The following is a 24,323-nucleotide window of genomic DNA, read 5'->3' as shown; positions in this document are numbered from 1 at the left end:
AGTTTTTCGTGGAGCAGTCAAGCACATTTCAGAAAGCTTGAAGAGATCTAGCAGTTGGAATAATCACGTTCTCAATGTTATTTCTTAGCAGAGCCATCGTACCATACTACAAATGGTAACTTTTGTATAGCACATTCCAGTGGTCTAGATGTTCTGAAAGGAGAATGTTCTGTTTGGGTGGAGAACTTTGGTAAAAGGAAGTATTTACTTGAGCAGTGGTATTTGCTTAAATTCTTAATTTTTTCTGAAAGGCTCATTGAACTTGGGTCCCCAACCCCCACCCAGACCAACATGTACGCATCTTAAATAAAAAGAGGCAAACAGAGTTCAGTAGGATGCTTAAAATATTTGAGTGTATTATTGATGGCTGTTTCTCATTCCCATTATATCTGAGTTCTAAACATAGCTGCCTAAATTGACTCCCTTCCTCTCCAAGCTTTGTTGATAATGACTGCTGGATATTGAAACTACAGTGTGTGAAACTTGTCGTTTCAGTCCCGTTAGCTTTGCATAGGGTTTGGGCTGTACCTTCCTCTTCCAGAAACCTTTGTTTGCTCAAAGAGAAGCAGGAAAATGCCAATTGCCTTATTTTAGTATAGCATTAAAATACACGTGGTAAGGACCTCATGGGGCCCAGCTGCTGGCTAGGTTTTCAGTCCAAATAGAGAAGAAGAATGTTTGCTACCTCTTTGAAAAATAAAGGCGCTGTGCTTTTTTGCTGCATGAAGGAAGCAGCTGCCAAGAGTTGATCTTTGAGGAATAGTGGGACATAAATGAGCTACTGACTCTTTTAGTTATGAAATCATGGATTTGTCTTATTAAACATTGGTATAATGAAGATCAGTTAAGGTTTCAGAAGCCAGAGGACATTGCTAATTTCTGTTCTGGGGTTATGGATTATCAGGTGGAAGAGAATGTTCTTTTATGCCAGGCACCAGTCAGTTCAATTCAAAATTGCCCCAGTTTGTTGGAGTAGCTAGTTCAAAAAGGTATGTATGAGAAGACCAGGATACCTGAAGCTTGTCCCCTTTAGTGGAGATTAGAGTGTGGCTTCAGTAATTATCCTTTTTGTTTGTTTAATGTCATCTAACTTGATCCTTTGTTATTTGCAGTTCTCAACAAACCTGAAACATGAGCAGTGGACTTACATAGGGTTTTACTTCTTATTTTTTTTTTTCTTCTTTTTCCTTTGGGCCACGCTGCTTGCATGATTGAACTTGGGCCCTGGCAGTGAAAGCACAGAGTCCTAACCACTGGACTGCCAGGGAATTCCCAGGATTTTACTTCTTAATAGACTTTCTTATTGGGATGTTAATTAAAAAACTGATTTAGATATGGATTAGAAGTTATTTTTAAAGGCAAAGAAAGTCAGTAGGAATAAAAAAGGGGATGGGGGAATTACCTGGCAGTCCAGTAGTTAGGACTCGGTGCTTTCACTGTGGGGGCCCGAGTTCGATCCCTGGTCAGGGAACTAAGATCCCGCCAAAAAAAAAAAAGGGAAGAAAGTCAGTGGCAAGTGTAAGATCATTTAAACCTTCATATACCATTGTAGCATGTTTGAGTTCTGGGAGTAATTAAGTATTTTGCAGATGTGAGCCTGTTGATGATTAAATGGTATTTCATTTCTTCACATCTCTAGTTTCTTTAATTTCTTTGTTAATTTGAAAAGTCTGTAGCTCTGTTATTGCACAGCATCAGAGGTCAGATTTTTTTTTTTATTATTTTTTTTTTATTTTTGGCTGCTTTGGGTCTTTGTTGCTGTGCGCTGGCTTTCTCTAGTTGTGGCGAGCAGTGACTACTCTTCATTGCGGTGTGCAGGCTTCTCATTACGGTGGCTTCTCTTGTTGCAGAGCACGGGCTCTAGGCACACGGTTTCAGTAGTTGTGGCTCAGGGGTTCTAGAACTCAGGCTCAGTTGTTGTGGCGCATGGGCTTAGTTGCTCTGCCGCATGTGTGAACTTCCTGGACCAGGGATCAAACCCGTGTCCCCTGCATTGGCAGGAGGATTCTTAACCACTGTGCCCCCAGTAAAGTCCCAGATGTTTTGGATTTACTCCTTCCACTGGCTGAGATTACTGGGTGTGACTGAACACATTGCTTTTATTATCTTAACTCATCCAATTTTTGGACTTGGCTTTCTTAGAGAGTCCTTAAAGGCATATCAAGTGGGCTGAGTTAAGAAAAAATAAAAAAGGAGGGTTATTCCCAGAGCTAATATATATCACAGAGGTAATTATAGCAGTGGTGTTTCCCTTTTTCTGAACTTGAATAAGTGGTGCCAGAGTTCAGAAGAGATCTTAGAAACGGTGGTGAAACGGTGGTGTGCTAAACTGAACAAGACCTACAGATAAACTGGATGATCACTGAAGCCATGCACTAGTGGGTTGAATCTCTGAATTTCTTTTCCCTTTACCCTTTCTTTTATGTGACGCTTAACTGTTTTAGCCTAGTTTCACATTGAGAGGTCTGTTTTTCCCAGTGGTATGCATGAAATGAATGAAGTTTTGCTCGGCCCTTTTCCTGAAATACAAGATGGTAAATGCAGGACTGGATGGAGCGCATGGTCATCTTTTCCAAAGGACAGAGGCTAAATGAACTTTCCAATGAGAAGCAAGGTGGCAGCGCTTAGCTTTCATGTCTCTTGTCTAGACTCTGGCTCTGGTCTTTCTGGTTTTACGGGAACAGCCCCTCTCACAGTCATTGACTCTTTTCTTCAGAATAGTGCCCATTGGTGAGGTGTATATAGTCACCTAATTAAAAAGGCTTTTCTTGGAGACCTTGGTGCTTTTTAACTGTTACCTACTGCATTGGTTTTCTATTCAGCACCAACCAGTCGGCCTTGGTGGCTTTTGGATGCACACCTAGGAGCTTAATGACTTTCATGTTTTTTCTCTCAGTTGTTTGGGGACCATACTACTTCTGAGATCGCTGAGCTACATTGGTTCTGTATGTGTGGTTACTTTATGGCATTGATTGAAATTGTTTTCTTTTCTTTTGAAATTTTTAATTTTATTTATTTATTTATACATCCAGCAGGTTCTTAAAATTGTTTTCTGTCATCCTCTTTCATATAAAGTCTTGTTATTGTTTTGTGCCTCATGTTTCATTTGAAAGCAAAAGCAATAAGAGGAGGACAGGTGGAGAGGAATGGGAGGACAGAGTACTTCTGTTAGTGCTGACTATCTTCTCCTAGCCCTAGATGATAATAATGCAGATTTAGATTAATTATGCAGCTGTGCTGAAATTTCACTCATTGAACACCCTTAGTCTGAATTCTTGTGTTCTCTTGCTAGAATTATATTGTCTTATTTAATGATATCATTGTCAGTTTGCTTAGTGTGCTCGGAAATAACATAACATTTCCATAGCTTTTCTCTGGTCCGTATTTTAAAGGTTACTGTGATATTGATCAACCTGAAGACAGGAGGCTGGTTATAGAAAGGTTGATACCTGGGAACAACTGCGGAATGTGTGAAGTAATTGATCTTTGAAAGATATGGGCTATAGTTAAGGTTTAGAGTGGCTTCAGAATTAGATGTCAGTTATTCATTTATTGTTTTCTTTCTAGGTGCGTGCTATTATGATGCTAATCAGTCTATGTATGTGTTTGGAGGCTGTACCCAAAGCAGCTGCAATGCTGCCTTCAATGACCTCTGGAGACTTGACCTAAATAGCAAAGAGTGGATCCGACCTTTGGCTTCAGGTAAGAGAGAAAATGCTGATCTTTGCTTCCTTATCAGGTAACCCCCTTTGTGTGGAAACTCTACCTGATCCTTTAGGTGTTGGTCTCAAGAACAGATTACTGGGGCCCCAGATCCTTTGTCAAATCTGCTTGTAAATGCTAAGAGTAATATGCTTGTGTAAGGTCTTTGAATTTTTTGTTGAATTATACTTTATCATTAGTATTGGTACCCTGCCAAAATTGCTACACTACTGTGTGAATTCATTTGTGTGGTTTTCTGAAGTACTTGTACAGGTGTGATATGTTCTTTGGTATGAAGTTGAAGTAAGAGCAGAAGAAGCACAGTCGTGAGAACTGTAGTTGACTGACAGGAGCTATTGTCCCAGGGCTAAGATCTCTGAGTATCTTGTTGTTGCCAGCTCAGGTATTTGGGGAGTGTATGGAACATGCCTCTGCTGGTTACTTTTAACAGCTCAGGAGTGTGGGAAGATTCCACAGTAGGTACATTCCTGCACAGTCCCACTGTGCCACAATTCTGGCAGAAAGAAACTAGATTATTTTCTCTTTTGACCTAATCTTTCTTGGGGAAGAAACACACACACACACACACACACACACACACACAAATTGTTTTTGCACTCATGAGGCGGGACAGTTTGAAAAGGCACAGTTATGAGATTGGAGGGGCTGGTGTGATGGAGAAATAGAGTCCACTGAGTATAAAGTATTCTTCTAGATTTGTTGGCAAGCTCTTCCCAAACATTCTTCATTGGCTTTTCAAGGTTGGAATTCACTCTAGGACTAAGGAGACTTGGGTATCCCTTGGGCAGATTCCATACTTATTTAGGTCTTGATTTACTTTGATTACTAAACGGAAGACAACATGGTGTATTAGAAAGGTCACTGGACTAAGAGTGAGGAGACATGAGTTTCATTTCCTGGCAAAATCACCAATTCTCCATGTAACTATGAACAAGTTACCATATCTTTCTGGGAGAAATATGGAGGAGGAGCAGAAGATTCTGTTTTTAAATGGGTTGGGAAAGCTGGTTTATGTTTCCTTTATTTCTGTAATGACTGCTGTGAATGTCTAGGCCAGGGGCTTAAAATCATTTCATGAGAAGAAGCTACATTTTGCTTCCCCAAAGCTCTAAGTTCTGTTTCTTTCCTCTGCAATAGGCAAATATAGGAGGGAGGAGCATACTGACAGTGGATAGTCACAAGTGGGGCTGGGTTTTGTACAGATGAAATTCTTTTAAATTATTGGAAAGATAAAGAGATGTTCATCATTAAAATTTTTTGAAGATTAGTATTATTTTAGAGCCTTCAGAATTTTGTACTTTGGAGCATTTCCTTTTCTAGCACTTTGTCCTTTATTGTACTTAATGCAATATTGATTAAAATCTAGAATCACAGATTCTAAAATGCAGAGGGTCTTATTGGCTTAAACATCCTACTGCCATTGTACTTGTTGTCCAGGCCCCATTTCAGAGTAGCCTTGATGTTCCACTCACAAAATACAAATACTGCCTTTCTCTGTTTCGTAACTAAGCTTTATGCCTTTGGCATGGGTGTTGCTCTTTCTTGTAGATGTGGAGCTCTGGACCTTCATAGCCTGTTGGCTGTTTTTCCTTATTTCTCCCTATAAGATAGATATGGGATGTTTTGTTGTTGTTGTTGTTAACTACTAAGTTTAAAGGCAATGCTTTGAAATCCCCAAGGTAGAAGTATCAGAGAAATAACTGACTTTGTAATTCAGATTCTACAACGGATCTGAATTTTTTTTATTATTTATTTATTTATTAGCTGGGTCGGGTCTTAGTTGCAGCACGTGGGATCTTTTCATTGCGGTGCAGTATCTTCGTTGTGGTGCACAGGCTTCTCTATAGTTGTGGCGCGCAGGCTTCTCTCTAGTTGTGGTTGCGCAGGCTCCAGAGTGAGTGCACAGTCTCTGTAGTTGCGGCACGGGCTTAGTAGGCCTGCGGCATGTGGGATCTTAGTTCCCCCACCAGGGATCGAAACAGCGTCCCCTGCACTGCAAGATGGCTTCTTAACCACTGCACCACCAGGGAAGTCCCAGGGATCTGAATTTTTAAAAAATACAATGTTGGGCTTCCCTGGTGGCGCAGTGGTTGAGAGTCCGCCTGCCGATGCAGGGGACGCGGGTTCGTGCCCCGGTCCGGGAGGATCCCACATGCCGCAGAGCGGCTGGGCCCGTGAGCCAAGGCCGCTGGGCCTGCGCGTCCGGAGCCTGTGCTCTGCAACAGGAGAGGCCACAACAGTGAGAGGCCCGCGTACCGCAAAAAAAAAAAAAAAAAAAAAAAAATACAATGTTACCCAAGTCTTAAGTTTCTCAATAAAGAAAAAAATCGCCATTAAAAAAAAAGAAACAATGTTAGACTGTTCCCTTTTATAAAATATATTAGCTCCTGAATGTTTAAAAGTAATTTTCTAACAAAATGTCTCAAAGAATCTAGTTTCTGCTTCCCTCTAATCTACAATTAGAGCCTAGTTTTAGAGGGGTGGAAACTGAGCTTCTTGAATGTCTACTTTAAAAAAAAAAATACCCCACTAATTTAATAAAGAGTCCTATGAGATTCTCATTTAGGCAGAAATCCCATGGGAAGATTGTCTGGGGAAATGTTTCTATACGCTGTCATGAGTCGCAACCAAAATTACTTCCTAACTGAAACATCAGTGAGTCTTTCTGAATAAAACACAGTTGTTGGTATGTCTTGGTGTGCCTGACTCACCCATTTCTGTGCATGGTGGTGGCTAAGTTAGATGGTAGCTGAGGGGAGGGTGCTACCCCCACCCTTTGGTACCAGATGTGACGTCTTCTAGCATTTGCAAGTGATGGGTATCTAGGGTGATAGTTTTTTTTGTTTTTTGTTTTTTGGTACACGGGCCTCTCACTGTTGTGGCCTCTCCTGTTGCGGAGCACAGGCACCGGACGTGCAGGCTCAGTGGCCATGGCTCACAGGCCCAGCCGCTCCGCGGCATGTGGGATCTTCCCGGACCGAGGCACAAACCCGTGTCCCCTGCATCGGCAGGCGCACTCTCAACCACTGCGCCACCAGGGAAGCCTAGGGTGATAGTTTTAACAGTGCTCAGTCTTCAAAAGTGTAGCTCTTTGGAAAAGAGCATCAAAAAACAGTGGAACAGTTTGGGTTAAGAGCAGAATCTTGATAAAGAATGCTACTGTATCAGGTATCTTTTTACATGTGTATTTGGTTTTATTACAGATGAGACTGGAGCATCTCATTTTGGTTGGTGTCTTAGCACAGGCTGCCATAACCAAAGTCTGGGGGGATTTAACAACAGAAACTTATTTCTCACAATTCTGGAGGCTAGGAGTCTGAGATCAGGGTGCTGGTGAAGGCTCTATTCCTGGCTTTCAGAGAGCTAGTGAGCTTGCTGTGTCCTTACATGGCAAAGAGTGAGTTCTGGTATCTCTTCCTCTTTTTATAAGAGTATCTAAACCTAATTATCTCCCAAAGCTCCCGTTCTCCATATGCCATCACACTGAGATTAGGACTTCAACATATGAATTTTGGGAGGACAGAATTCAGTCCATAGCAGTTGGAATTAATGTGATTTGCCAATGAAACCTTGTCTTGCATTCCTTTTGAAATGATAGAAGGAGGGAGCATCTGGAGGGAGTATGGTGGTGATGAGTGCTGGAATGACAGCTCTTAACAGTTGAGAGAGACCTACAGTACTTCTCTGACATTTCGGAGTTACGTGAGTTACCGCCTCCTCCCTTTTACATGAGGGTAGGTGACCCCTACCCTCATGGAGCTTATACTGTAACAGGGAAGAAAAGAAAAACAGTTATGAAGGAAATGAGGAGTGAGATACAGAATAAGAGGGGGAGATCTACTTTAAACAGAAGATGACCTTTTTTGCTGAGATATGAAAGATGCAGCAGGGAAGGAAGTGATAATGGCATATACAAAGAAGAGGACATATTGGAGGAACTGAAAACAGAGCTTTGTGGATGTAGCATAATGAGCAAGGGGTAGAGTGGCACAGATGGAGTTGAGGTGTAGATGGAAGCCAAATCATTCACAGACCATAGTCTGAGATTTTGAGATTTTAAGCAAAGGAATATTATGATCCTGTTTACATTTTTAGGAACACTTTTGCTGCTATTTAGGAAATGGATTAAAGAAGGCAAGAAAATAAAGCAGAGAGAACAGGTAGGAGGCTATCAGAATAGTACAGGTGAGAGACTGTGATGGCTTGGACTAGAGTCCTAACAGTGGAGATAAAGAGAAGTGAATGAATTTGAGCTGAATTTTTGTGTTAAAAATGATGGGACCTCTTGATGGATTGGATATGGGGGTGTGAGAGGGTCAATCAAGGCTAACTTATGTTTCAGGTTTGTTCACTTAGGTAGGTAGTGGGGCCATTTGCTGAAATGGAGAAGAAACATTTGGAAGAGATTTTTTTTTTTTTTTTACCTCTTTAAACATTTAAGTGGTGGTATCAAGTAATTAGTTGTTATGAGGAGTTTGGCATTTAAAATAGAGGGCTTGACTTTCCTTAAATGGCAGTACAGTCCTTTTGCTTAGTTAATTCTTCTTTTATCCTTCATTTGTTCATTCAGCAAATATTTATGGATTGCCTACTCTGTGCCTGGTATTGTTTTAGATGCTGGGGATACATGACTGAATAAAACAGACAAAAAATCCTACTGGAGATTAAATTCAAGTAAGGGAAGACATATTTAAAATGACAAGTACAGGGCTTCCCTGGTGGCGCAGTGGTTAAGAATCCACCTGCCAAAGCAGGGGACACGGGTTCGTGCCCTGGTCCAGGAGGATCCCACATGCTGCAGAACAACTAAGCCCGTGTGCCACAACTACTGGAGCCCGTGTGCCCCAACTACTGAAGCCCGTGCGCCTAGAGCCCATGCTCTGCAACAAGAGAAGCCACTGCAATGAGAAGCCCTCGCACCACAAAGAAGAGTAGCCCCTGCTTGCCGAAACTACAGAAAGCCCACGTGTAGCAACCAAGACCCAACGCAGCCAAAAATAAATAGATTTTTTTTTTTTTTTTTTTTTTTGCAGTACACGGGCCTATCACTGTTGTGGCCTCTCCCGTTGCGGAGCACAGGCTCCGGACGTGCAGGCTCAGCGGCCATGGCTCACAGGCCTAGCCGCTCCGCGGCATGTGGGATCTTCCCGGACTGGGGCACGAACCCATGTCCCCTGCATCGGCAGGCAGACTCCCAACCACTGCGCCACCAGGGAAGCCCTAAATAGATTTTTAAAATAAAATAAAATGACAAGTACCTAATATAATATATTAGAAGAAGATTAATGCTATTGAAGCAAAGCTATAGCATAGTAAAGGGGATGAGGAATAGGGGAGATTATAACTAGGGAGATCACGGTAGACCTCATGGAGAAGGTGACATTAGAACAAAGACTTGATGGGTACAAGAAGTGAACCATGTGGATATCTAAGGAAACAACATTCTAAAGAATAATCAGTGCAAGGGTTCAGAGGTGAGAGTGTGCTTGGGACAGTCAAGGGATAATGCGAATCCTGTGTGGCTGGAACAGAGTGAACAAAGGAGACTGTACTAGGAGAGGTTGGACAAATAATGGAGGAGAGGGTATCCTACATATAAGGCTTTCTGGCTGTTATAAGGACTTCGTGGACTTTGTCATATTCTTTGAGTGAAATGGCTGATGATTTAGGTTGCTGAGAAGACTGTCAGATGGCAAGTGTAGAAGCGAGGAGATCAGTTAAGAAATGGTAGCAATAGTCTAAGCAAGAAATGATGGTGATTTGGACTAGGGTGTTAGCAGAAAGATAAAAATTGGATGCATTGGATAGAGCCCACAGTTTGGATATGGAGTGTGAAAGAGAGGAGTCAAGGATGGCTGTAAGGATTTTTAGCCTAGGCACTTGAAGGAATAGAGTTGCCATTCACTGAGATGAGTAAGACTGTGTGTGGCCAGGGTTGGCAAAGTGCAGGAGAGATGAGAGATTCAGTTTGAAGCATGTTAAGTTTGAAATGGACATTAGGACATCCAGGTAGAAAAAGGTATGTGCCTGGAGTTCAGGGGAGAAACGCAGGCTAGAGATTTTTGTGTAGATAGCTAAATGAGAGTCATGTAGATGGATTTAAAGCCGTGAGACTGGATGAGATTACCAAGGGAGTGAGTGAAGATAGAGAGGCTAAGTCTGGGAGACTCCACCATCTGGAAATCAGGGAGGAGAGGGAAACGGCAAAACATTAGAAAAAGAGCAAGGTTGGGGGGGTGGGGGCAGTGGTATGAGAAAACCAGGGGAATGTGGCATCTTGGAAGCTACCATACTTGCACATGTTTCCAGAAGAGGAGGAAATAGTCAACCATGTCGTGTGCAGCTAAGAGGTCAAGTCATATGACTGAGAACTGACTTTGAATTTAATAGAGTATTTTCAATGAGAGGTAAGGATGAAGCCTACTTGGAATGGTTTTAAGAGAATGGGAAGAGAGGAGTTAAAGATAGTAAGTATGAACAATACATTAATTTTTAAAAAAGAGTGTTACTATAAAGGAGAGCAGGGAAGTGAGGTGCTAAGTAGAGATGAATGTAGAATTGAGAGTTTTTTTCTTCTTTTAAGATGACAGATATAACATGTTTATTTGCTGATGGGAATGATCTTCTAGAGGGAGGAATTGATTTGGATAAAGAGGAAGAATTAATTGCTAGGACAGTGTCTTCACATAGTGACAAAGGCAGAATCTACTATACAGGTGGAGGGCTTGACTGTGGATAGGAACACTGACCCTTTATCCGAAGGAACAAGAAGGAATATCAGATTACGGATGCTGGTGGATGGGTAGATGTGGGAACTGGTGGAAGTTCTCTACTGATTGCTTCATCACTCAGATAAAATAATTAAGAATGGAACAGAACAGAAGCCCTTGGAAATCTTGGCTGGTGGTTATGAATGTACAATTATATTCATTGTAGTCTTTGCCAGGCGGTTCTAGGAAGTTGAATGTTTCGACTTCCGGTATTGTACTAAGGTAACACCTTCACTCTTAGTTTTGTTTGACTCAGCCTGTGTTCAATTCCCAAAGCAAATGAGCAGTTCTTAGGACAGGTGCTTCAAAAGACTACTGTCTGAACCACTCTTTCTAAAATACCCTTTATTCAAACCAAGCCAATTTTGGCATCTGTTTAATATATAATGTCGTTAAGTCACAGCCTTTTTTGGTTACTTTAAATCCAGGTAGAAATTTTCAAGTAGAAATATTTACGTTTAATATTGGACTGTTGTTGTGATTTTTTAAACTTATTAAACATTAGCTCACACCCATTTACAAAAGGGGAACACATTTCAGTTTTAAAACTATAGTTATGAGAGTCTGTAAAATTTGGGAGAGCCTATAAATGTCAGGTAAAGATTTAAAGCTTAGCCTGTCAACTCTAGTCCTGGAGCACAGTTGATTTTCCTACCACATTCTCCCCATAGAATCTTCTTTCCCAAGGATTTTTTTTTCCCCTTTCTAGTTTCTTCCCTTTTAGTCACACGTGGAGTTCCAAATGATGGGTGGTGGTTCAGGCCCTTTGTTTTAGAAAAACATATCAAGGTCTGAGACACACGTACTAGATGCCTGTTCTGATCTTGGCCTTGCTACTTCTGAGCTACTTGCTTTTGAAGTTAATCACGTCTGCATTTTCTGGGCCTCAATTTCCTTCACTGTATAAAGAGGAAAAGACAAGACCACTGTTCCTAAAACTACACAGCAAATCACCTGGGAAACTTACTAAAAATATAGATTCCTCAGCCTCATAACAGTCACTCGCCTGTTCTCAAGGGATTGGGGATAGAGTGGCAGATCTGCATTTTAAAAAAGAAAATGTCCCAGTTGATTCTAAACCTAGCTAAATTTGGAAACCCTGGATTGCTGCGAAATCTTCTTGCTTTCTTACTGTACAAACTGTGACCTTACTTTGTTGTCACAGTCTATTAGGTGGGTGTGTGCCAAACTGGACTCCCTAACTGTTGTTAAGAATGGCCGCTCTGTGCTCTCTTAGCTGCTTCTTTGTAGAACTAGCTACCTGTTACCCTAGTTAGGAATAGCCTACTTTCTGAGGAAATGATTATGGAGAAAGGTTTTGGGTGTTGGTTGCCCCAGACTCTTCATACATACTACCTAACTTTCAAACCAACCCAACTAGGTTGGCACTACTATTATCCCCATTTTGCAGGTGAGGAAACTGAAGCTCAGAGAATCACCTAATAATTTACCTAAGATCACACAGCCAATAAGTGACGGAGCAGTGATTGAAACGCAAGATTTTGTCTCTAGAGTCTGTGTTTTTTTCTACTATGACATGCTGTGAGTAGTTTTATTTTATTCTATAGTTTGCTAGTTTCACATTATCAATTTTACTTTTTAAATGGACTTTTAAATTTTAGAATAGAACAGAGTTCCCACAACCAGTTTTCTGTGTTGTTAACATCTAGTCATAATAGTACATTTATGACAATTAATGAACCAATATTGATACATTATTATTAACTGAAGTCCATACTTTATTCACATTTCCTTATTTTTTTATTCTGATGTCCTTTTTCTGTTCCAAGATCTCATCCAGGACACATTACATTTAGTCTTCAAGTCTCCTTAGGTTCCTCTTGGCTATGACAGTTTCCCAGACTTCCTCGTTTGTTGATCTTGACAGTTTTAGGGGTATTTTGTGGACTATCATTCAGTTGTGGTTTGTCTGATGTTTTTCTTATGGTTAGACTAGAGTTATGGATTTGGGGGAAGAAGACCATAGTGGTATAGTGCCCTTTTCATCCCATCCCATCAAGGGTAAATGCTATCACCATGATTTATCACTGTTGATGTCAGCCTTATCACCTGGCTGAGATAGTGTTTATTAGATTTCTCCACTATAATAATTATTCTTTTTTTCCCCCTCCTTTTAAAATTCTTTTTTAAAGTTTGTTTATTTTCCTGTGATTCTCTTTTCTTTATTTATAGTTGCCCTTGGTCCTTGATATTCAATTTGAGGGAGAATAACTAAGCTGTCTGGCCATTATGTCTATCATCAGAGTCAGGAAAGAATGATGAGCAGAGGGTATATCAGCAAAGAAGCCTTTTCGCAGCTTAGAGAATTTTAAAATATCAACACGATTTGCCTTTTTAAATTTTTTGGTGGGAAGCAGGAGGATACTGAAGACAGAATCTCTCTTTTATTATGACTTAACCCAATCAAGATCCTTCCAGCTATCCAGAGTCAGAAGCTCTGTTGGAAATAATTCTGTTTCCTTAGGACCCTTCCCCAAGAGAAAATCACATCTTACAAAATCACTGAGTAATCCTGCAGAAAGTCTACTTTTGGAGTCAGGGGCAGGAAAAAGAAAGAGTATTAGTCATATCAGATGTTTATAGGAAGGCCAGAATATCCTCAGAAGCTGAGAAGTGCTGGAACTATCCAGAAATAACTGCCCAGAGTGTCACTGTTTCTCTTCTGTGTAAATGATACCTTAAAAATGATACTCATAGGGTTCTTGGATCCATTGATGAAGCTTTCTGTTCTGTGTCTAGTGGAAAAGCTTACTCTTAGGTTTTCTACTGCCCTTTCCTGAGCCTGTGGTAATATCACCTGGAAAGAAGGAAGTCTGGGACTGATACCTGGCACCAGATATAACCAAAACAGCTGACAGAAAAATGTGTTCAGGAAAAGATCACCCAGTCCTTCCCTTGCCTTAGGTCCCAAATGTCAATGCTGACAGTGAAATAGCTGGATGTGGAATTTTTTAGAATAAAATGTATTAGTGTACTTATAGGCATTAGATTCTGCTTTTTAACGTTGCTTTGCATCTAAACACTTTATACATTTTTTAAAAAAAAAATCACCATTATATGTAAATGTGTTCTGAGAATACCTGTCTATGGAGAAGGGGGAGAAATGGATGCTTATCAACTGGTAAATATCAGACTGTGTAGCAAGAGGACACGGTTGCATGCCTTTCAAATACACTTCAAGCTTCTCTTCTGTCATAAAAACAAATCATTGATCTCATTGTTTTAATATTTTCTTCATAAAGGAGAAGTCCCAATTCGTTCTTACCTACAGATCTTTTCTTGATTACCAGATGTATTGATTACCAAAATGTATTAAAATCTGTCCTTAGTTTATCTCTTCCATGCTGGAAATTCTATATCCTTTAACTTTATTCATTTGGTCCAACTCATGAGCCTTTCCTGTCCTTTCTTAAAACCTTCTAATCTTTTTTCTTATTTTAGATAGAAGTTCAGAGTGTCATTGAGAATATAAGCAGTGACTTTCTTTAGAATTCTGAGCTTTCATATCTACACGTGTGTTCATGTCTGCCTACTATCTTGACAGGCAATTTTTGGTTGCTCTTGGATTCCTTGTCAGTAAAACTCTCAGACCATCTAGTGTTTCTGTTTATTGTTAGGTATACACATAATTCCCTACCCCGGGCAAGAGCACTTCATGTTTTATGACCACAGTAAACTTCATTTTGTATGATTTATTAATGTTGTGTCCTGAATGAAGTTTTAGAAAGCTAGTCCTGTATGGGGGAACACAAAAGGTATTGTCCTTGTGTTATTTCTGACTTCTCCTTCCCCATGAATGACCCTGTTGGTTTCTAGTACACTCAGCACTACAGTGTACCACCTCGTGTCCAGTGCATGTTGTTTGGCTGTTTACAATCCAGGATCAGGCCAGTTTCTCAAGTTTTCCAACTCTCTTAACCTTGAGGAGATTTTGTAAAGAATCTACAGGGTGCTCTTCCCAGCTGAGAGTTGTGTTTGGTCATTTATTAACTTAAAAATATCAGCCTGAATTCTGGGAAACTACTTTATCCTTTCAAAGCTCAGAAGCTACCTCTCATCTCTTCTTTGGGAGATGAACTCTTGAACTATACTTTAATTGACTACTTATCAAACAAGCAGTACCCCTGATTATTTTCTCTTTTCTGTAGTTCTCTTGAAAGTGACTGTGGGCTATGGATTTTATATGTGGTTTGTTGGCTTTTACACTGTGTTCCTTTCTTGCTTTCTCTTCCCATTTTAGTAAGCTTTGTGAAATCCCATTGCCCAGTCTTAAAATGTTTGTTGCTATTTGATTTATATGTATATATGAGTTATAGAGTGGTTAGATATTAAATGAGGAATGTGTTCTTAAAGACCTCACATAATGAATTTTAATTCTGACAATGGATTGCTGGTATTTCTGTTTACTGGTGAAAGTAGTGGGTGATGCCATGTGACAACAGTGTAGCATGCTTTAACATTAGCTTTGGCATTAGCCACTTTTTCTTTCTTAACAATAAATTTATTAAGACAGTTTACATATAGGGAAATGAACAAATCTTAAGTGTATAACTCAAAGACTTTTTTACATATGTATACGGCCATGTGATGATCACCTAGATCAAGATACAAAATACTGCTATAACTTCAGAAAGCTCCCTGTGCCCCTTTCCTGTCAGTACCACTCCACACAGAGGTAACCACTATTCTGACTTCCAAGAGATTTTTTTGAGATTCATCTTGGTTTTTTTTTTTTAAGATTCATCCATGTGGTTGCATCTATCAGTGGTTTATTCCTTTTCATTGCTGTCAGTATTCCATAACGTGAATATACCACTTTTTTTTGAACCCATTCTCCTGTTGATGGATACTTGGGTTATTTCCACTTTGAATATAGCTGCAGACAACATTCTTACATAAATTTGTTTGTGGACATATGCACTCATTTCTTACTTAAGACCTACTTGTCAACTTTAAAGAATATTCTAGGGGGCTTCCCTGGTGGCGCAGTGGTTAAGAACCCGCTTGCCAATGCAGGGGACACGGGTTTGAGCCCTGGTCCAGGAGGATCCCACATGCCACGGAGCAGCTAAGCCTGAGCACCACAACTACTGAGCCTGAGCTCTAGAGCTCACGAGCCACAACTACTGAGCCCGTGCACCACAACTACTGAAGCCCACATGCCTAGAGCCCGTGCTGTGCAACAAGAGAAGCCACTGCAATGAGAAGCCTGTGCACAACGAAGAGTAGCCCCCGCCCGCCTCAACTAGAGAAAAGCCCGCGTGCAGCAACGAAGACCCAACGCAGACAAAAATAAATAAATAAATAAAAGAATATTCTAGACACACTAAGTACCCAGAGAGTTCTCTCCTCACTTAGTCTTGCTCTAAGTAGGAGGATATGTTGATATAACTAAGTATTTTAGAGGTTTGAAGAGAAAAGACCACTCAGCTAGTAATTAAAGGTACACTCATTATTAGGGCCTCATAACCTAAAGTGATGGGAGGAAGAAGGCTAGTTGGTGGTAGTACCATTAAGAGCATGGTTTTTGTGCTGAGCAAACACAGGTTTGCATCTGATCTCTTCAGGCTAAGGTTGCTTAGTAACTGGATGACCTTAGACAGGTTGTTTAACATTTCATTTGCCTCACCTATAAGGTAGACATGGTAATACCTACATTTCATAGTTTTTGTTCAGATTATATACAATACACCTTTATATATATACTGAAGTCCTAGCTGAGGAGTGTAGAGAGTGGTCATAAGTTATCCTCGAGTTCCCAAAGCTTGAAAAGTGCATTCATTCCTTTGTTTGTTCATTTTCATGCCTTTATTTATTGAGTATTTATGCCCAGTGCTGTTCTAAGTACTGCAGATATAGATATGAACAAGCAGCAAGATCTATAAGACAATAAACAAATCAATACAAAGAAAATATAAAGAACTAAGAGGAAAATAACTGGTGGTGCAAGAAAGTAGATGGAGGTGTTTAAATAAGTTATAAAATGTATATAGAGCCAGGACTTATATGGATGGATAGGTTTTTAAAAGAAATATGACTTATGAGGAGAAAAGTAGTAAACTAATGAAATAGGATTCTGTTCATAATTTGTTACCTTTTTTTTTTTTTGGCCCCGCCGTTTAGCTTGCGGGATCTTAGTTCCCCAACCAGGGATCGAACCCCGGCCCTGGCAGTGAAAGCGCCAAGTCCTAACCATTGGACTGCCACAGGATTCCCTGGTACAATTTATTTTTAAGACTAGTTGTTTCATTTTGTTTTGAAATTTCTTTATTTATTTTTGGCTGAGTTGGGTCTTCGTTGTGGTGCACGTGCTTCTCATCTCGGTGGCTTCTCTTGTTGTGGAGCACAGGCTTTAGACATGTGGGCTTCGGTAGTTGAGGCTCACGGGCTCTAGAGCGCAGGCTTAGAAGTTGCGGCACGTGGGCTTAGTTGCTCCGTGGCATGTGGGATCTTCCTGGACCAGGAAACGAACCCGTGTCCCCTGCACTGGCAGGCGGATTCTTAACTGCTGCGCCACCAGGGAAGCCCAAGACTAGTTGTTTTTATTAAGATTGTGTGATTTTGCTTAAAATAACTCTGACATATTTGAATCTCCATCTCCATTTTTTTGTTTTCATAGTAGGAAGGCACCCAGGACCCAGACACCATAGTGCTATTCGCTTTGAGGAAGGCATAGGATGTTAAGTGACTCCTTTAAATTCTTTGTTGAGTGAGCTCTTTCCTGCTTCATGGACCCGTTCCTGGTTAATCTTCTTCATGAGTTGGTGATTTCTCCTTGTCTCCTCTAGCCCTATGCAATCCTGGAACAGCCTGGATCTGTGGTGGTCTCGGGAGATGTGAATGAGAGCAGAGCCAGTGGGTTCCCCTAGGAAAGGAAGGAATCCTTTCTGTTTATTTATAAAGTTCAGATCCTGGGATTTTTCCAGAATACATGCTTTTCTAAGGTGGGTACACATTCTCTCCTGGTGGAGAGAAGAGTGGGGAAACTTGCATAGCACAAATCTGGGTGAACTTTAGTCCTCTAAGGAAGAGAATAAATAAGGTTATACCATATTTCAGTTTAGCTCTCTCCTGCCTGACGAGGATTTTCCTGTTTTGTTACCAGGCCAGAAACTTTATGACTAGCAACATTGTTTTGACTTCTAAACAGAACCACTTAAAAGGGCACCCCACCCCTACCCCCAACCCTGAGAACTGCAATTAACAAATTACCAGATTAAACTCAGACTCTGGACCTCATCTCCTTCCCCAGAAATTGAATCAAAAGACTACTTAAAATGGTAACAAGGAACTGTTACTGGTTTTCATGTTGTTGGTTTTTAACTGATAAGTGCTGCCTTATTTATCAAGTGGTCTTTCATGTGGGTTTGTTTAGAAGTGAAAACAGTGCCAACCGGGAATTTCTTTTTGTTCATGCCTATGGCCTGTATAGTTATACAGGATCTAAAAGTTTCTCATGCCTATTATAAAAGTTCCTCTTGTTTTGGATGTTCTGTAAATTACCCAGGGAGTGATGTTTTTAAAGATGTGGGTATAATTGTAATACTGAAAATGTGTACCCTGAAGCCTGAGATCCAGACAAGCTTTGTCTAATATTAGTGAGTTGTTTTGATATCAATCAGTAACTTTCTGACCATGTTGCAACTGAGGAAAAAAATAGGACAAGGAAAAAAAAAAAATTGGAGTGTGAGGGGAACACCTAAAGAAGTGTTTGGTCTTTCCCCTGCTGAAAGGCACACTGATACCTCCAGGGTAGGTTGTGGTTAACTGGAGCCAGGTCTTATCCCAGCCCACAAGGGATCCATAACCATTCGGCTTCCTTGGAGGGGTTCAGTTCTGCAAACATTTTCATGAGAAATAGTTGCTGTTCTCTAGGATAATATAATAATATAATCTTATTGGGAGATTCTAAATGGATAATTTCAGTACTGTACTAAATGCTCAGATTGAGGTTAGATAAAGGATGTCCCTCTCCATCCACCCCTCCCTCCCCTAGGAGGGTCTTCAGCCCAGCATGGGAAGGAATGTGCTGATCCTGAAGAAAGCCATGTCTAGAAGAACTTAGTTCTCTTGCATCCAGTACCATGTCCTTGGTGACTAACTTAAGTCCCTATTTTAGAATTAAAGAGCACAGTTGGCTAGAATCAAGTCTTGGAAAGCAGGAGTTCAGGGGTTCTGTAGTGACTTTGCCAAAGAGTAACTTTATATTTATCTCCTACCTTTGTTCTTTAAAACAGGCATTATAGTTTTGTATCTTCCCTGGGCATGTAAATAATTGAGGAGACTCAACATAATTATTATTGGCCACATTGAAGTTAAATTGGAAACATTTTCATTAGCTGAAGAGAAACTGATACCTGTTCCAGATGGAACCTCTGTGGTCCTGGCTGCATACTTTGGAGACCATTCTGAATAGTTATTAGTCTTCAAGGTGTTTAGAGTGCCCAAGACAGACTTTATACTCATGGATTGTGTTCTTCTCAGTTTTCCTTTTGTCTCCCCCTTCCTCAAGTCATAAAACCATGAAACATGCTTTTCTTGTTCTGATTACAAAGTATTACCTATAAAATCAAACCAGTTTAGAGATGTAAGCAGTTAAATTATAACTCCAGTAGTTTTTCTTTAAAGGGTCTCTTCCCTCCTAAGTTATAAGTGCCAGCCTACATTCTTGTGCCCTGTAGGTTCTCTGATTTCAGATGCTAATGTGGTGTTCTGGGAAATACCTCTCCAAATTATCCTTCTCTTGACCTGTGAGTCGTGCTACCAAGGTCAGTCACTTCACACACTACCATAATGACAGCTCTGTCACACCAAGGGCTTGGTCCACTTCCCAAGACCCAGCTTGGGTCCTATCAGCAAAATTCATCTCCCCCTACTCCCTCCCCCACCCCCACCCCCACACACACACCAACTCAGGCTCCTCACTACCACAGACGAGAAACTGTGAGGTAGGGTTGTTGGTTAATCTGGTCTATCTGGTCTTATTTTGCCCTCAAGGCCAGTTTTGTGTGGGATGGACGAGTGTACCTCATTTGGAGCTGCGAGTGAATGCCTTTCATTGGACCTACCCTGAGAAAGTGAGTGTGAGTGAGGAGTTGTTAATATGAGATGGAGAGTATGCCCTGAAACCTCAGTCCCATTATTCATTCTTTAATGTCCCCTTTGGCATCATTACTACAAAATAGTAATTATTTGAAAGCATCCAGGGAAAAGTTTTTGACTTCCAGTTAAGAAGCAAGTTAGAGCCCCTTTTTAAAAAAGCAAATCACACAGCAAAGCGTTCTGTAATTCCGTGAGCGAAGTGGAGATTTTTTTTCCAGTACTTTTCTTCTGGATTAATTGGCATGCTAGTGAGTCTCCCTTGGTAAAATTTTTCATGCTCATAGTTTTCTTGTTTTCAAACTTTACCTCTTATAAGTACCTAATTCCTAGTATTAGATCTTTCTGTTTTCAGAGTCATGGAGAACTATTAGCAAGTCACTTATGTTGCTGTAAATAAGTCTTAAAGTGACTTGTCTGAAAGCAGTAGGTGGAACAATTTTTTTCTATTTATTTATTTTGAAGAGTGTAGGTTCAGTAACATGTAGACGAGGATGACCAAGGAAATATTTGTGTATTGAAAATGTTAAAGTAGTTCCTTTCAGCACCCCCCCCTTTTTTTTTTTTTTTTTTTTTGTGGTATGCGGGCCTCTCACTGTTGTGGCCTCTCCCGTTGCGGAGCACAGGCTCCGGACGCGCAGGCTCAGTGGCCATGGCTCACAGGCTCAGCGGCTCCACAGCATGTGGGATCTTCCCAGACTGGGGCACGAACCCGCGTCCCCTGCATCGGCAGGCGGACTCTCAACCACTGCGCCACCAGGGAAGCCCCTCAACACCCATTTAATCAAAGCACTTGTCAGGGAAAACCCACTTTGGACCCATGTTCATATAGTCATAAACAGAGTGTATGTACAGAAGAAGTCTGGATAGATTCAGTGTTAAGGAAAATCATATAAACTGGGGAAAAAGTCAAAAGGCTGACCACATGCCCTTTTAATGTCATCTTCGAGCATTTTCTAACAGGTTCACCCAAGGATTATTTAACTCTCTGCAACATGGTTCTCAAAGTCTAGTCCCCAAACATCAGCATCACCTGGGAACTTGTTAGAAATGCAACTTCATGGACCCTACCCCATACCTACTACATAGGAAACTCAGAAATGGGTCCCAGCAACCTGTGTTGTAACAAGTCCTTCAGCTACTTCTGATACAACTGAAGTTTGAGAACTACAGCTCGAGGGGAATGGTAACTATAACATCTGAATAGTAAACCAATAATATTAATAAATAATGCTCACAGTATGGAGAAGTAAAAGTAGCTTTTTAGTCACGCATAAAATACAGGCACCCCCAATTAGAATGGGTGCTTGTTTTATCTTGTATCAAACAATCGCACTTCTCTTCTAGTGCTAGGGTCTACGTGAGTAGACACCGCAGTTGTGGGAAAGTGGCATAGAAACCAAACCAGAATTTGGCATCGCTTCGCTGTTTCACCATCGTCTTTGCAAAAGTCAACGAGAATGCCTTGTAATTCTACCACTGTCTTTCATATGTGAAAATTTCTTCTGATTTCATAGGAATCTTGGGAAACATGGAGCCAATTAGTGATTTTAGGGAATGTTTGTTCTGTGTATAGGGTGCCTATCTGATTATCCAGTTTCCCACAGATGCCTTTTTGGCTTGTGCCTTGTTTTGAAACTTGCTCCATTGATCATATCTCCTGTGTGATTAGAAGCCTTTAGTGTTTGGGGAAAGAAGCCGGTGAGGATAGCCGTCAGCTCTGAGAGGAACGAGCTTAAGTAACATGTCTGTCCAAGTCTGACGTGGGCATATTGGGTCCTGTGGTGCTTGATGAGAACCGACTTGGGAGTGACACCCTTTCTAACTCCACTTCTGTGTTACAATGATACTTAGACTGTCTAGAGCCCCAGTGACCTCATATTTTGAAGGCAGGCCGAGAAAGGTCCTAATCCATTTATAAGTTTTCTTGAAGGAAGGATATTTATTTTATCATATGTCACCATGATGATAATGGGCCTTTTAACTGTGGAAGGTCTTCTGTTGTCAGACTGCCCTGTACTGTACAAGATTTCCAGTGACTCATCCCCTCTCTAATGTCATAGGTGGGTGTGTTAAACAACCATGTGACGTCATTCTAGCTATGGAATGAATTGCTTGCACATAGGTGCAGTTCTTCAAAGTTTAGGACCTGATATTTTATCTAGGCATAGTCCATATAAAAGTTACTTTCCGGGCTTCCCTGGTGGCGCAGTGGTTGAGAGTCTGCCTGCCGATGCAGGGGACGCGGGTTCATGCCCCGGACTGGGAGGATCCCACATGCCACGGAGCGGCTGGGCCCGTGAGCCATGGCCGCTGAGCCTGTGCTCCGCGGCGGGAGAAGCCGCAGCGGTGAGAGGCCCACATATCGCAAAAAAAAAAAAAAAAAAAAAGTTACTTTCCTTGCCCAATAACGTATGGTCATTTTGTTTGTTTGTTTGTTTTTTAATAAAGTTTAATAAAGTTTGTAAATACTACTCTTTACATAGCTTGCTTTTCTTGGAACTTTAAAACAGCAAATAAAGGTATGTAATTTGAAAATGAGTTTTCTTGTTTTTCTGAGAATTCTGGTAAAGATATTGTTTGCTTTCCAGAACTCGGATAAATAGACTGTTTATTCTTTAAGATATAGAAGTTGCCAAAATTCATTGACCTCTGCAGTCTCTGATCTCACCATAAATTTAATTCATTTCATTTGTGGACCTTGCATTAAGATAATTGGGAGGGGAATTGAAGACCCTTTGCTTTAAACAAATTCAAAATAGGAAATACGTAAATTTAAAAAATGATAAAATTAGGGGCTCTTGGCAAAGGCTTTACAATATTGATTTCTTCAAGTAACAGGAATTTTAAAGTATCCAATTTGCAACAAATAATGTAAGCATTACGTGCATGATTGGGTCACAGAAAATTTGACACACCAGTGTCTTTGACCTCTTGTTGCTGCACCAACTGTACAGAGGTTGTATGTTGAATTCTGTGCCCTCCCTCCCCCCTGCTTCATTTGTTCCTGTAGGGTAACTTTCCCCCCACTTTCCTTATAAATTGAGGTGGAGAAGCACAATTTAACTTTTCAGTATGACTCTATATAGCTGTCAAGATAGTATGATGCTGAAATTAAAGCTTCCATATGTGACAAAACAGACCTTGGAAATTTTGGATGAGAGGATTCTGCTACTTCTTTGGATAAGAAGTAGAGGGAAATTTTTTGGCTTTCTTAAAGGTCAAGATATTTGAGAAGTCATTTCAGGAAGCCCTTATTTAAGATAATCCTTAAGGATTGATTTATCATTGTCACTGGTCCCAGTTTACTTTCTTTGGAGAGCCTGGAGAACAAATAAAGGGTCCTGTCTATATTAGAGGTAGAGTGTGACCCAGAGCCTTGTGGTAAAGAGATCCTAAGAATAGCCTTCTGTTCAATTTACTTATCTGTCTCTTCTAGGTCTGTGGCTTTAATTAATTAAGATTTAGGTTGTAGGGCTTCCCTGGTGGCGCAGTGGTTGAGAGTCCGCCTGCCGATGCAGGGGACGTGGGTTCGTGCCCTGGTCCAGGAAGATCCCACATGCCACGGAGCGGCTGGGCCCGTGAGCCATGGCCACTGAGCCTGCGCGTCCGGAGCCTGTGCTCCGCAATGGAGAGGCCACAGCAGTGAGAGGCCCGGAAAGAAAGATTTAGGTTGTAAATCAACTATATTTCAATTAAAAAAAATTTTTTAATACAAAGGAACTTAAAAAAAAAGATTTAGGAAAGAACTTTTTCAGCTTTGAAACACTCAGACCTTTTGAGGTGCCTGACTTGTCTGTGGTAACTACTCAGAAGGATTGTATCTGTGTGCATGAAGAACAATCTAGAGAATGAGTATAAGCTATGCCTCGGTATTCTCATCTGTAAAATGGAAATAAAGGAACTTCTTTGGTGGTCCAGTGGTTAAGACTCCACACCTCCACTGCAGTGGGCACGGGTTTGATCCCTGGTCTGGGAACTAAGATCCCACATGTTGTGTGGTATGGCCAAAAACAAAAAAAAACATAAAATGGAGGTAAAACTAGAGTTTTGGAAGGATTAAATTACTTAATACATGCAGAGTACTTAGAAATGTGCTTAGCATATAATAAATGCTCAGTAAACATTAGTCATTATCATTAGTAGCAGTAGTAATAGGTTTTTTAAAGTCTTTTAACTTTATTTTTTATTAATTAATTTTATTTTTGTCTGCGTTGGGTCTTTGTTGCTGCACGCAGGCTTTCTCTAGTTGCAGCGAGTGTGGGCTACTCTTTGTTGTGGTGTATGGGTTTCTCATTGCAGTGGCTTCTCTTGTTGCAGAGCATGGGCTCTAGGCGCACGGGCTTCAGTAGTTGTGGCACACAGGCTTCAGTAGTTGTGGCACATGGGCTCGGTAGTTGTGACACACGGGCTTAGTTGCTCTGCGGCATGTGGCAGCTTCCCGGACCAGGGCTCAAACCCGTGTCCCTTGCATTGGCAGGCAAATTCTTAACTACTGCACCACCAGGGAAGTCCCAGTAATAGTTTTAAGTAGCAGTAATTGTAATTTCTCTTAAAAGTCAGTCAGGTCACCCATCCACCCCTACCACCTTCCCCATACCCTGTGAACATAGGCATAGAATTTATAAAGTTAATATCGTTTGTCTAAAGTAGTACTGTCTCTGTAATGCTGGAAATGTTGTGTATCTGTACTTTCCAATTCAGTAGTCA

At 40.9% G+C, this 24,323-nt stretch overlaps 1 protein-coding gene across 1 annotated transcript in view; it reads left to right on the top strand.

Annotated features, from left to right (window-relative positions):
• Positions 1-24,323, top strand: part of FBXO42 (F-box protein 42) — a 97,753-nt gene that overhangs the window by 61,110 nt on the left and 12,320 nt on the right. Inside the window, exon 4 of the mRNA XM_032647024.1 lies at positions 3,568-3,702. Coding sequence (XP_032502915.1) covers positions 3,568-3,702 — 135 coding nt within the window. The remainder of the gene's footprint in view (positions 1-3,567; positions 3,703-24,323) is intronic.

This window comes from Phocoena sinus, chromosome 1 (genome assembly GCF_008692025.1).
Source record: "Phocoena sinus isolate mPhoSin1 chromosome 1, mPhoSin1.pri, whole genome shotgun sequence".
NCBI lineage: Eukaryota > Metazoa > Chordata > Mammalia > Artiodactyla > Phocoenidae > Phocoena > Phocoena sinus.
Note: the sequence above shows the minus strand (reverse complement) of the source record. Positions and strands in the feature narration are given on the sequence as shown.